The sequence below is a fragment of the Dryobates pubescens genome, chromosome 3 (assembly GCF_014839835.1).
Source record: "Dryobates pubescens isolate bDryPub1 chromosome 3, bDryPub1.pri, whole genome shotgun sequence".
Taxonomy (NCBI): domain Eukaryota; kingdom Metazoa; phylum Chordata; class Aves; order Piciformes; family Picidae; genus Dryobates; species Dryobates pubescens.
In genome coordinates, this window is record NC_071614.1 from 43,767,594 (window position 1) to 43,780,696 (window position 13,103).

Genomic DNA, 13,103 nt, shown 5'->3' on the forward strand with positions numbered 1-13,103 from the left:
CATAACAGAGCTCAGGGACCCCAAAAATAAATCGGTATACCACTGCATGAATCGCTGAAACAGCAGAACAATTCCTGTCCTGTAGAGCAAAGGATGTGATGAATTAAAGAGCTGTTTTGAATTAGAGAGGCTCTATAACAGCATGTAGGTATTATCACATGTAGTTGCCTCACCATGTAAGAGATCAGTTTGACTGGGGGGTTGCCATGCAGCCAAGGTGTTGTAGTCTTAGACCACGCTGTTGGGCTGGGAAGGCAAGATGATAACCCCCCAAAAATTGCCCCAAAGCACTCTCAGCCTAAAACTACAGCAATAGGACAGGTGAAGATGGTGAAATAGGGTAGCACCAGCAATTAAAAAAAACTCACCTGTCATCAAGCTGATCACTGTCTGTAAAGAAAGTTGGAATTAATGCTTTTCTTGCAGCTAGGCCTTCCTCCTTCCTTCAGACCAGATAAGTTTGAAAGACTTGCAGCAATAAAAGTATCCTGAAGTGAATCAGGTCTTAGTACCAATTTCTGTCTTCAGACTTTTTATAGGTGAGTGTAGACCATAATTAGTATTAAGTATGCATTGCAGGTAGTTGTAATTTATGGAAGTCTCTCTGCTGTTACCATGTTTGAGTATCCTAGAATCAGCCAGCTACAAAATGTGCTTCTTACTGGATTACGCAGCATCCGTGCTATTTGGAACAGGGTTGGTGGCTCACTTTTATTGAACTATCAGTCGCTAATCTCTTTAAAACTTTGAATGCTTATTAAATCTGAATTGGTTTACTTCTGGGATTTTGATTTTGCAGGGTAAGAGAAGGTAACAAAAATTGAAACAGCTGTTTTAGTAAAAAAAAAAACCAAAAAAAAAAAACCAAAAGAAGTTGTTTGCAGGGCTGTGTGTTTAATATCACTCAGACAAAATTCTATACAACCCAAGTGGAAGCTTTGCCTGTAAAAAGATTTGGCTGTTTTGATTTCTTATAAAGCTAGTGATTATGTATATTTACAGAAATGTTTTGTAGGAACTTTTGGTCTCAGTTAATTTTCTGTTATGAGAATCATTATTTGTGCAGGTTTTCTTTTGATGGAAACTCCTGGAAAAAGCACAACTATCCTTGGCTGGCTGATTTTCTTGGAGATGAGAGGTTAAGGTACCACAGAGAGTACCGGTCTCTGCTTTTTGCATGAAAATCTTTACCCTCTTGCACCGGAAGAAGCATGAAACCACGAAAGTATGACAAACCGGTAGAAACAGACGCTGTGAGATCTACTGGGAAGGCAACACCTTACCTGCCCTTTGAGGAAATAGTTGCAGTGACCACGAGAGGGCATTTTGAGACACCGCAAACCCAACCGTATTGCTCATCATCACGGGGGGAGTGGCATCAAGGCTCGAAAGGGCAAGCTGCTGTGATAGCCAGCAGTAAGGCCGGTGCAGCAATAATCAGGCCCTTTGTTTCAAATCTGCCCCTTTCTTGGTTCCTACTCTTCTGATACTGGAGCTTATCTTCTAACTGATGAGGCTGGTGCAATGGAAAACTTGAGCGAGCATCAGCCTTTGTGAAACACATAACTCATCAGACTGATTTTCAACACTGCTGACTTGGCTTGTGCTCCAGGGTCTCCCCCTGGAACTAGGATACTGGTGGCTTTTCTATGTGTAATTTGTCTTCTCTATGTCTGCATGTGAAGGAACCTTTCCATTAAGCAGTTTTCTTTTGTCTTTATAGTCAACTTACATATGACATTGCCCTTCTAGCCAACTCTAGGTCTTGTTCTAATTAATCCTTGCCACTGGCTCATTTCTCTCATCTCTTTCTGGGGTTAAGCCTTTTCCTTCCATTAGTTCCTGCATTTATTTGCCAGAATAAGCTTGTGATAGCAATTCCCCCTTCATGTCTGGGTTTTTTTCAACAGACTGTGTGTCTGGATCTTTTTCCTGCTGCACAGGACAAAGAATCTCTTCAGTTCTTTTCTCTCAAAGTGTATTGTGCCCCAAATGTCTTGAAGTATTATTATTCTTCCAGCTTACTGTTTCTTTTAATAAAAAATAAAATTAAGATTGACACATATGCTCTTTACTCAGAGGAAAGTACTTTGTCCAGACACCTGAAAATGTTTTGAGTTTCATGGTGACTGACACATTGTCTATACCGAAGGCACACTATTTCAGAGTGAAAACCTGGAGGATGTTGATTGGATTTTACTTATTTTCCGCAATATTAAGGTTTATAGAGTGGCATTTCTGTGCCAGTTAAGGAGTATTTATCAAATGTATTGTTATGTAATCACTACATCCAAAAGGATGTTGAACTTCCCATAAATGCTCTAAAACTGACAAGTCATGCAGCAACTGCCAAATGACCAAGGCTATGAAATAAGCAAAACTCATCTCTGTTCTGTGAGAGAAAGAAAGCAATTTCAACCTTGTAATTAAGAAAGCTCAGACTAATAATTGTAGCCTTACTAGAATGTTGATCTCTTTAGTAAATCTAAATACTTTTGTTGCAGCTTACTAGTAAATTGGATGTATATGCCACACAGTTTGAACTGCACCGTGGAGATTAACTGTCCAAGTGAGGTAAGGCAGTGGTGCTGATTATGACTGACTTGCAATTCTTGACAGTAAGACTTTGCAGGGTGAGGTGGCACTGTGACGCACAGCCCTAGGCAGTCTATACAAAGGGCTAATGCGGGTCTAGATAAGGTGAGTAGCTGGCCAGTTAACAAATCATACATGTGCTTTGCATATCTATGAGGACTTCATGCATAAACTGGTCCCAGTAGGCGTTCTGTATTTATGTTCAGTGGTGTCACTTTCTGTGATTCCTGGGTGTAATCCTTCAACTGTGTACTAGTCAGAACAACCCAAGTCATTGGGGTAGAGATTTAAAAAGAAAGTATAAGACTTCAAACTAAAAAGAGATATATCTGATAGAGCTGTACTGAAACAATACCACCTTTTTTATTTCTTTATTATTGGTTGCAGATGTGGTCTTCTGAGACTCTTGAAACTCAAGGTGATGTCAAGCAGCCTGAACTTCTTGCAAGCCCTGAGGGAAAAGGGAAACCTTGTAATAAAAACCTTCATGAGCGATTGTTATCCTCTGTTGGTGGATCCAGTGCATAATGGCTACATGGTATGTATTGGAGCAGAAAAATTAATATGAGCATATGTTCTCTGGTTGGTGTGGGGTTTTTTTGGTTTGGTTGGTTTTTTGTTTGGTTTTTTTTTTTTCTTAAGTATGTATTTTTCATGTTACAACTAAAGTCCTCTAATAACTTGCTGTTGCCAAAGGGATGATTCCTATCCTTCCTTCTCCATCCTGTTTTGGGTTGTGGTGGGGTTTTTTTGGTTGGTTGGTTTTTTTGTTTGTTTGGGTTTTTTTTTGTGGCTGCAACTAGAACATTTCTGTTCATTCTCTCTATAAAAGCAATAGCACTCTACCTTGCAGAGATTTGAAAGAAATCACTCTAGGCAGAAAAGGTTGATTTCTGCAGATTTTAGCGCCTTATGCGTAGCTCAAGTTCATCTCATCTTAAGTTCTTTCACTACAGCACTACTGCATCAGATTAGTCTTGTGGCATAAGGAAGTTTGCTGTTTGTCCATTTCAGAGGTCACTAGATTAGCTTTACTGTAATATGCGGCTTTTGTGTAGTGCAGTGGAAAAAGAAAGCACTCCTTGTTGGTTTTTTCTTTGCTTGCCAAAAAACATGAAAGATTTTTCTTTAATAAAATGATGCTACAAACTGTGTTTGTAGCGCTAGGAAGAGAAGAAAGGAATAGGAACCACTTGAAAGGGCTGGGACAGAAGGTGCGTGAGAACTTCTGCCCTGAAAACTAAGTCTGAGAAGGAGGGACTGTGAATTAGAAATTCCAGAGAGATTTATCAGTTTCTCAAGCTAAAAAGGACAATATTATGCTACAGTTCCATGAAGCTAGCAGGAAGCTGGCACCTCTGCCCAAATCTGTCTTCCAGAAACTTGTCCTGGCCTTGGTGCTATCACATTCCTTGCTACTGGTACAGCCATTCCTGTGATTGCACATGGAACTGGCTCAGCAAAACCTGAGCCAGCAGAAAACCAATCCTTTTGTCTCCCCCAGCTTACTTCTAAGTAAGCTTCCATATGGCCAAAGGAGTGCTTGCAGCACCATAAGAACATGAGCAAGTTGCCTGAAGGTAAGGCAAGAAAGAGGGGAGACTGTCTTTCTGATACTGCCACTATCTAAAATATTACTGGACCTCTTATTTTATTGTGCTGGCACTTTCATGTGAGTGGTTTATCTCCCAAAGCAGCTGCATCTTGAGTGAGTAAGGTGGAAGTATGTGAGCAGGAAGTGTCTTTTCTGGTTTCTATTGGGGAAATCAAGGCTCAGAGAATTAAACAACTTGCCTAAGAGAGGCTGACTTGCCAAGAATGAAATTCCAGTCTCCTGAATCATAGCCTTGTGCCTTATCCACAAGACCAGCCTTTCTCTATTAGCATTTCCTTTCCCTTCACCCTGTTTTGAGAGGAGGCACAGTAGCATTGTTCTGTGTCAAGCAGAAACATTTCCAGCAGAATGGCTTCAACAGCTTCTGAGTTTGTCATTAATCTGGAAGCCAAGACTTTCCTTGGAACAATTTCTGCATTAGAACCTTCCTCAGGACCAATAACCACAGAAGCTTTAACCATCCAAAGGCCTGACAGTGCAAATAAAAGGCCTCTGAGATTAAAAAACATACTTCAAACAGCAAAAGTTTTCTTAAGGCATAGATGATTGGAAATTATTGATCAGGTGAGTGTGTGAGGCTGGAGATAGTGGACAAGAAAATGGGATTTAATGTCATTCTGTAAGGAGAGAAGTAAAACTTTTTTTATTCCTAGTACAAAGTACCTTATTAGGAGAGCCCTACTCTAAAAGTACCTTAGTGCCTGCTTGGCTGCTTAACCAGTGACAAGTGGCTCATCTTTGATCTATGTCAGATAGCCAGGAACAGGAAATAAAGACTTAAGTTTGCCTGTACTACTTTTACAGAATACAGAATTAACCAGGTTGGAAAAAGACCTTTGAGATTGAGTCTAACCTATCACCCAACACCATCTAATCAACTAAACCATGGCACTAAGTGCCTCATCCAGTCTCCTCTTAAACACTTCCAGTGATGGTGACTCCACCACCTCTCTGGGCAGCCCATTCCAATGGGCAATCACTCTTTCTGTGAAGAACTTCTTCCTGACATCCAGCCTAAACCTCCCCGGCACAGCTTGAGACTGTGTCCTCTTGTTCTGGTGCTGGTTGCCTGGGAGAAGAGACCAACCCCCACCTGGCTACAACCTCCCTTCAGGTAGATGTAGACAGCAATAAGGTCTCCCCTGAGCCTCCTCTTCTCCAGGCTAAGCAACCCCAGCTCCCTCAGCCTCTCCCCTCATAGGGCTTGTGTTCCAAGCCCCTCACCAACTTCGTTGCTCTTCTCTGGACTCGTTCCAGCAAGTCAACATCCTTCCTAAACTGAGGGGCCCAGAACTGGACACAGGACTCAAGGTGTGGCCTAACCAGTGCTGTGTAAAGGGGCAGAATGACTTCCCCACTCCTGCTTGCCACACTGTTCCTGATACAGGCCAGGATGCCATTGGCCTTCTTTGCCACACTGCTGTCTCATGTTCAGCCTACTATCAACCAGTATCCCCCAGGTCCCTTTCTGCCTGGCTCCTCTCCAGCCACTCTGACCCCAGCTTGTAGCACTGCATGGGGTTGTTGTGGCCAATGTATAGAACCCGACACTTAGATGTGTTAAATCTCATGCCCTTGGACTCTGCTTATTTGTCCAGCCTGTCAAGGTCCCTCTGCAGAGCCCTCCTACCCTCTAACAGATCAACACCTGACCCCAGCTTGGTGTCATCTGCAAATTTACTGATGATGGACTCAATCCCCTCATCCAGATCATCAATAAAGATATTGAACAGGATGGGACCCAATACTGATGCCTGGGGAACACGACTAGTGACTGGCTGCCAGCTGGATGTGGCACCATTCACCACCACTCTCTGGGCTCAGCCCTCCAGCCAGTTCCTAACCCAGTGCAAAATGCTCCTGTCCAAAGCACGAGCTGCCAGCTTGGCCAGGTGTTTGCCATGGGGGTGGTGTCAAAGACCTTGTTGAAGTCCAGGTAGACTACATCCATAGCTTTCCCTACATCCATAACGTTCCACACATCCACCAGGCTTTAGCAAGCTTCATTGGGCAGTGCCTGCACCAAGTACCACTAAAGAGCCATCATCCTCAGTTTGACAAATAGCAATATCAAACACTCAGTCCTTTGCTGCAGGAAGTTTTGGTGGCGTTGGGTTTTATTAACCTCTACCCTTTGCTCCTGTTGGCTTGCCCCATGACATCCTTACAGCAATCTAGATGCTAACTGTGCTAGTATAGCAGCCAGTGAAGAGCAGGAGGAAGGACTTGTCCTTGGACTTGATAAGCAGAGAAAAATGGGATCTTAAAACACTTGCTTTAACTGGAAGACAGGAAGTGAAGTACTGGATCAAACTGGTCTTAAGAATTCTGGTATATTGCCTCTGGCTATAGCCAGTCAGCTGACAAAAATAATAGTGATGCACCTGGCTTTCATTATGCAATGCTACAGGAGGGGAATTCCATCCTGCTTATTGCAAAGATCCGCATATGCCCGGAGTTATGACATGTTCTTAACTTCATGTCAGCTGCTGACCAGGTTTCTGTAGTTCATAGTGCTATACTGCAATTCTCTGCCTCACTCTTGTGGGATAATCCTTGTGCCACAGATTGAGATCATAGCAGCACAAAATTGTATACAGGGTAGTCACAGGAATAGAGGGATTTATCTATATGCTTGCATGATTTTGAGTAAGGCTTCTTTAATTTTCTTAGGGTTTTGCCTTTTACTTGAGAAGGCTTCTGTAGAAGTTTTCCTGAGTTTAGGAACATGAACATAAACAGCCATGCTGGGTTTAGACTAAAAGATCAAATTGTCCTTCTGTGGTGCTTTCCCCTGAGAATTGGCTCATGGCTATTGCTGGAGAGAGAAAAACTGTCAGAAAATATCTCCACTCACACTGTCCTTCATCCAGCAACTTTATTCAAGAACTTTCTGAGCCAGATTTTGTCTCTGTGTATTCAGATGATGGATCAGTGTATAGATCTTAGGCAGCTGATGTTCCTCTTATTTCCTTTTATTTTAGATTGTTCTCATTTTAGGGATGAGGTAGGGATATAGCTAAAGTTTTTTTGAGATGCTGGAAGTTCAACCCACTGATCTTTCTCTTAGAAATACTATCAAGCAGCACTTTGTACCATAGACACCGATGTGTATGTGAGACACTGCCTCCATTTCTAACACATGGTTTCCTATTTGACTTTTACATCATTGGTCACAGGCAATCCAAGAAATCCCTGAAGCTGTAAAGTTCTGGTTCTAATTTTTCACAGTTTTAGAGCACTGCTGGTTTGAAGCTTTCTTGGGTGTTTTTCATTTGTTCATGGGAAGGAAAATGAGAAACCATGATTTTCTGTCAAGAAACTAACCCACAACCATAGAATTATTATAGCATAAAATCTACATGCTCTTGTTTCCTTTAATCTTCTAGAGGGAATGTCACAGACCCTTTGATTATTCTGTGGCCCCCCTTAGATTCTTCTGCCCTGATTTCAGTTATAAATTTGACAGGGCTCTAACAATCTTACCACACTGTGAATCTTAGGAAAGTTTTGCTTGTGAGGTGGAGGAAGATGATTTCCATTTACAGAAAATACAATGATAGTTGGGCAAAACTGAGGTTATAAACAAAAATCCTGTGAAGTTGAGGTGGACCACTGAACAGGATGACAAACATTAGGCAGTATCTTCTGCTTAACTGAGTTAAGCATATGGACTTGCAGATTATAGAACAGCATCTTCTGCTGTGGTTTGTTTCTGTACATCCCAATAACCTTTGCTTTGAAAAAGGATAGTGAGAAAGAAGAGCTAAAAAAAATACCAATTGTGTATGTTGATTGAGTGTTGAGACTTTTCTTTGTCTTATTTCCTTTTCAAGTATATTAATTCATTTAGCTGCATTTACACATGGCAATGTAGAATAGACCAGACCAGGTTGGAAGAGACCTCCATCCAACACTATCTAATCAACTAAACCATGTATTGCATTCCTAAAGAGTTAAGAAAAAATAAAATCCTGTTGCTAACCAAACAGTTTTGTACTCAAGCTAGGTGTGCACTTAGGGTTCTTTTGTGTTCCTCTTTATAGGTGATTTTAGTCCCCCTAGATTTGCTTGTTACTGATGCCTCCACCTGATTCACATTTCAGGCTGTAGAGTTGCTCCCATGGTGGTCATCTCCTTCATAAACTGATCTAGCTATGTCAGGGCCAAGCTGTGAGATGTATTTCAGATATGGACCTAGATGGTCTTTAAGGTCCTTTCTGACCCAGACCAGTTTGGATCTGAAATGCTCTGAAGGTCAGGTAGGTTTTAGGTTGACCTTGATTACTTGATTTACTTGTTGCTGATTAGTTTCTCCTTACTGTAAATATTAGTCTATCCTTACTATATTTACTTTTCTGTTATTATAGGCTGTGTGACCACCAGGCCCCATGCAACTGAGAAAAACATGGATATCAAGAAAGCTCGGTCTCTTCCAGAGAGGGAAAGTCATGTAAGGATGCTTCACAGGCAGGTGCTGAAAAAAGGTGAAGGTAATAGAAGAAACATGCTCTAAATACCTCTTCTGTGCTCTGAAATTAGGATTCTAGTAAAAGGAATTTTAACTTTTTCACTTCTGGCTATCACAAAGAAAAGGAAATGGGGCTCAGAAGGAGCACAAGCAGACCATTCAGGGAAGAAAACATGCTACCAGGACTATCAACCACATCAGTGTTTTTTATCAGTTCAGCATCCTTTTTTAGCCTTTTATTGAAAGAAACGGAAAACAAGGATTCAATGGAGACAGGAAGTGGAAGATGTATCAGAATTTAGGTGAGTTCATTGCTGGAACTACTGAAAAAACAGAATACCTTGCGAAGACTTCTGTCTGGACACTGTAAATAAAGTTAACAGCTCTGAAGCTGGTAAAAGGTAGTCCTCAGAGTGCGATGATCAGCTGTGCAGAATTCACAAAGGCAGTGCGAGAACAGAGGCCAACAATCCTTTCTCCTCGGAACTCACACCGAGACGTATTTCCTTGCCCTTAGAGGGATGACAGTGAGATCTTAAAAACAGATCAACCTTCAAAATAACATTGCACAGTAAGTAAATTCACACAAGTAAGAATTCTAAAATATAACAAATGAAAGGGCTATAATTAATTGTTCAGATTGTCAGCCACCAATGAATTACATTCCTTCACAGTGGGACAGGGGCAGCTGCTTTTCTCTGCAAGGGAATGGTTGGTGTCCGCTGCAGTTTCACTCCTTGTCCCTGGAGTAGGGGAGGGGATCTTAGGCTTTCTTACTGACAACAAATATGTGGTACAGACCATAGTGAGTGCATTGAGACATTGTATCACCATAGAAGTAATTGCTTAAACTGCAAAATAAGGATCTGGATTACCAAAATAGGTTCCTTCCTTAAACTTGACAAGTAAGATTTATGCTTAGCACCTTATGGCAATATTGACACATGCCAGATCCTGACTGTAGTTTAGTATTTTCCTCTCCTTCCATAAATTACTTAAGATTTTATTAGATGTTCAGTTCTTTCAAAAGACACGGATCTACGGCCTAGAGAAACCTGGGCTGATTTTCTTCTGTCAGTGGTGGGGAGATGAAAGATCAATTACTGAAATGACCAGCCTTCCTTCTAGGAGAGACTGGATAAACTGCATGGGTGTTTTCAGTCCCCTGCTACTGCAGCATGCACTCGTGAAGACATGCACACTGTATAGCCTAAAAAAATTTCATTTTGATGCCTACTTAGTTCAATTAAAGACAATTCCAGTATCTGAGCACACCAAAACAAGAAGACTTACTTAATTGAGTAAAAGGCCCACTTGTTTTATTTGCAGGATTTTGTCGAATTGCCTCAATCCTGATAATGTTCCCTGCCTTGCTGGGCCTTTAGCTCTGGCATGCCTGCCCTTTCCATGGACCTGACTACTTGGGTTAGGACTTCAAAACTGGGAAAAGTAAATGAAATTCGTGTCAGAATCGAAATCATGTACTGTTCCTTTTAGCAACACGGAAGGTGAAACCCCGCGGAAGTAGCCACTTTTTGCCTTTGTCGCCTTTTCCTCGGAGCTTTCCTAAATCTCCCGGCTCTTCTAGCGCAGACTTTTCCAAGGCACGCCCCCCTTACTACTTCTGAAATTAATAGCTGGCTATATCTTATTTGAAGAGCTACCACCGGGCCTCCCCGGACCCGCACCGGGCAGGAGTGGTGAAACAGTCGATGCCGGGCGGGGCGCGGCGGGGGCGGGAAGCGGAGCTGGGGCAGGGGGCGGTGGCAACGGCTACGCTTTCGTCGGCCGGTCTGACCGCTCGCCTGCCGGGAAATTCCCTCTGAAAAGGGCGGAGGGAAGGAGGGGGTTCGGGCCCAGGCGTCTCTCCGAGCGGGCTTTCGTCTGTCTCTCCAGCCGTTCCTCCGGAGGTGTGCGGGGCCTGGGCGCGACGGCAGCGGGGCAGTGGAGCTGTCAGCATGGCTGGTGAGTGGCAGGACGGGCCTGGTGGTGGGGTTGGGGTGAGGTACAGGGGAGCGGCCACTGTTGCGCCGGTGCCAGCTGCCGGTATCGCTGCGGTACGAGCGGCCGAGAGCTGAGCCCCCCACTCCGCCCTTCCTCCCTGCTTCGGGCAATTTCGTTATTTAAACTGCGTTGCTAAAGGAGGGCGTTGCTGCTTTAGAGGAAATGAGAAGTGTCGGCTGGCTCTTGCTTTTAGGCTGTGAGGGGTGGTTTGCTTTTCCTTTTCCACCGTCTTTTCGTTGTCTTGAGCTCGCAGGCAGAGATGGGTGAGTATCAGTGCTGTTAGCCGTCACCTTAGCATCTGTTTTTTATATTAAATCCGTGTCCTGTAGCTCGTTTAAGCAGGCTTATAGAAAAAGTTCATAATACTATTGTTCAGAATGCTGCGTTCGGTTTGGCCCCCTCACTACAAGGAGTTACAGCAAGATCTTATAATGCTGTTGTGCTTTGGAATGGGTCTTTTAAATCCTAAAATTGTTTCCTTAAAATATTTACGCATTAAATAGAAGCACATGGGTCTGGTGTCTGGACAGTGATAGGCTAAAAACACTGATGCTCAGCAGTCCTGTTCGCATAAGAACTTGTCTTCAAAAGTGCAAATGAATAACAAAGAGACAGCATAAATGCGAAGTAATGTAGGTGAGGGATCATGGCTTGAGTTGTTACAATAAAAAGCACAATTAAGTTTCTTTAGGCTAAATTAAAGTGGTTTTTTTGGTCATCCTTTCAGAAGATGTCTCTCTGGGACCTTTCTTAGGGTTTAAAATCCCCCCAAAACTGAAGTATTGGCAGTGTTCATTAGAATAGTATTTCTAGGGAAAGATGCTTTTCCAGCCTGTAAAACTTAGGGGGGGAGTGGGGGGTGTTCTGACTGGTTAACAAGGTATGAGTTTTGATTCCTGAGAATTACATAGGGGTGCCAGTTATCAACGGAGAAAACACAAGTGAATTTGTTTGGAGGTGTCTTTTAAATGTTAAGTTGTATTTTAGGGTGACAAAACTGAAGCAGGTAATAGCACTTTTGGATGTTTGGTGGTGTGGGGTTTTTTGGTGCGGGAGTTTTGTGTGTGTATGTGTGTGTTAATGTATTTTCATTGTAATTAGGAACTAGATAAGGAATTTTTTCAGTAGGGGAAGTTCGTAACTTCCTGGTACCAGCTAGCTTTTGTAGTTGTTTTTTTTTTTTCTCTTGGTTGCTGTTCATAACATAACATGATAGTGTAGAGGAATTTCATGAGCAGTTTTGTCTTTCTGTTAGAATCCATACAGTTTATAGAGTCCTAGATAGATTACTGCTTTGTTAAATAAGAATGACTTCACACTTTTTGTTTTAGATTGAGTAAGAATCTGCTATAACAAATCTTTCACCATTGTCTCTTTTTGCTCGAGGTGTTGCAGACTATTATAAGTGTATCGGTTGTCAGTTCTTGCTTCTCAGAAATGGCTATTGTTGTGAAGGACCTAGGGTCGTCAATGATATGTACAGAGCAATAACATCAAAGTTGAAGGGCAATGCTTCCCCAATCTGTGTCTCACTGTAGTCACCTCGGTTCACAGGATTTCTCATCGGTACTTTCACATCTTCCGTGAAGACCCACAGCTACTTTGTTTTCACATGCAGATGTTGCTGGAGAGTGTTCACTAGTTGTGCTAGAAAATAACAAATTGTGTAGTCCCTCCAGAGCATGTTTCCTTCGAGCAAAGGAACAACCCAAAATGTCTTAATCCTTGGTCCTGTTGTCACTTTGCTTGATGACAGCATATTACACTTCTTCCTTAATGGTTCAGGCTGTGCTAAACTTTGAACCAGCACAGGTTTGTCATCATGGAGAGGTCCGATGGCACTATTGAGTTTTTGAGATTGTCCTGTTCTTTTTTGTATTGCTCAAAACAGATGAGAATAAAGCAACTCTCAGTTCTTGAAAGATACGAGCTGGCTGATCTCCTGGAGCTGTTACAGTTTTTAACCTGTTTTCCTTGCATGTGTAATTGGGACGCTTGATTTCCTGTCTTCTCTTTGAAATTATTTATTCATCTTTTAAATTATTTATTAAAATTTTCATGATGTGGAGAGAATTTTATAAAAAAAGCACAAGAGGCAGGTTTTAATATGTAGCATCATGTTTCCATGGCTAGCATATGTACAGGCAATTATAATTAATTACAAAATGCAAATTAAATTCGCAAGCACTTGGATGAAGGATTGGCCAGATACTCGCTTTTCTTCCACGTCAAATGTTTTTCCAAGGAGTTGCAGGCAGGTAGGTAATGTGAGTGGCTGTGTATTTCCCTTCCAGAACTGTCGTGCAAGGGGTTGCTTTTTGACATAGCTGGTGTTTGTTTGACAAACACAGCAAGACCTGAAGAGGACAGGTCTTTACCAACGGCGTGGGAACTAACAGACCTCTCTTTGTGAGAGTA

The 13,103-nt window shown here is 42.3% G+C and overlaps 2 protein-coding genes across 2 annotated transcripts in view; both read left to right on the forward strand.

Moving 5' to 3' along the window:
* PAPOLG (poly(A) polymerase gamma) overlaps positions 1-10,309 on the forward strand; it is a 35,583-nt gene extending 25,274 nt beyond the window's left edge. Inside the window, exons 23-27 of the mRNA XM_054180177.1 lie at positions 1,208-1,348; positions 2,983-3,133; positions 4,133-4,175; positions 8,581-8,703; positions 10,179-10,309. Of these exons, the coding sequence (XP_054036152.1) occupies positions 1,208-1,348; positions 2,983-3,133; positions 4,133-4,175; positions 8,581-8,703; positions 10,179-10,309 (589 nt within the window). The remainder of the gene's footprint in view (positions 1-1,207; positions 1,349-2,982; positions 3,134-4,132; positions 4,176-8,580; positions 8,704-10,178) is intronic.
* Positions 10,310-10,547: 238 nt separating this feature from the next.
* The window catches only part of REL (REL proto-oncogene, NF-kB subunit), a 33,266-nt gene continuing 30,710 nt past the window's right edge, over positions 10,548-13,103 (forward strand). The window contains exon 1 of the mRNA XM_054180062.1: positions 10,548-10,646. Within this exon, the coding sequence (XP_054036037.1) occupies positions 10,640-10,646 (7 nt within the window). The 5' untranslated portion in view covers positions 10,548-10,639. The remainder of the gene's footprint in view (positions 10,647-13,103) is intronic.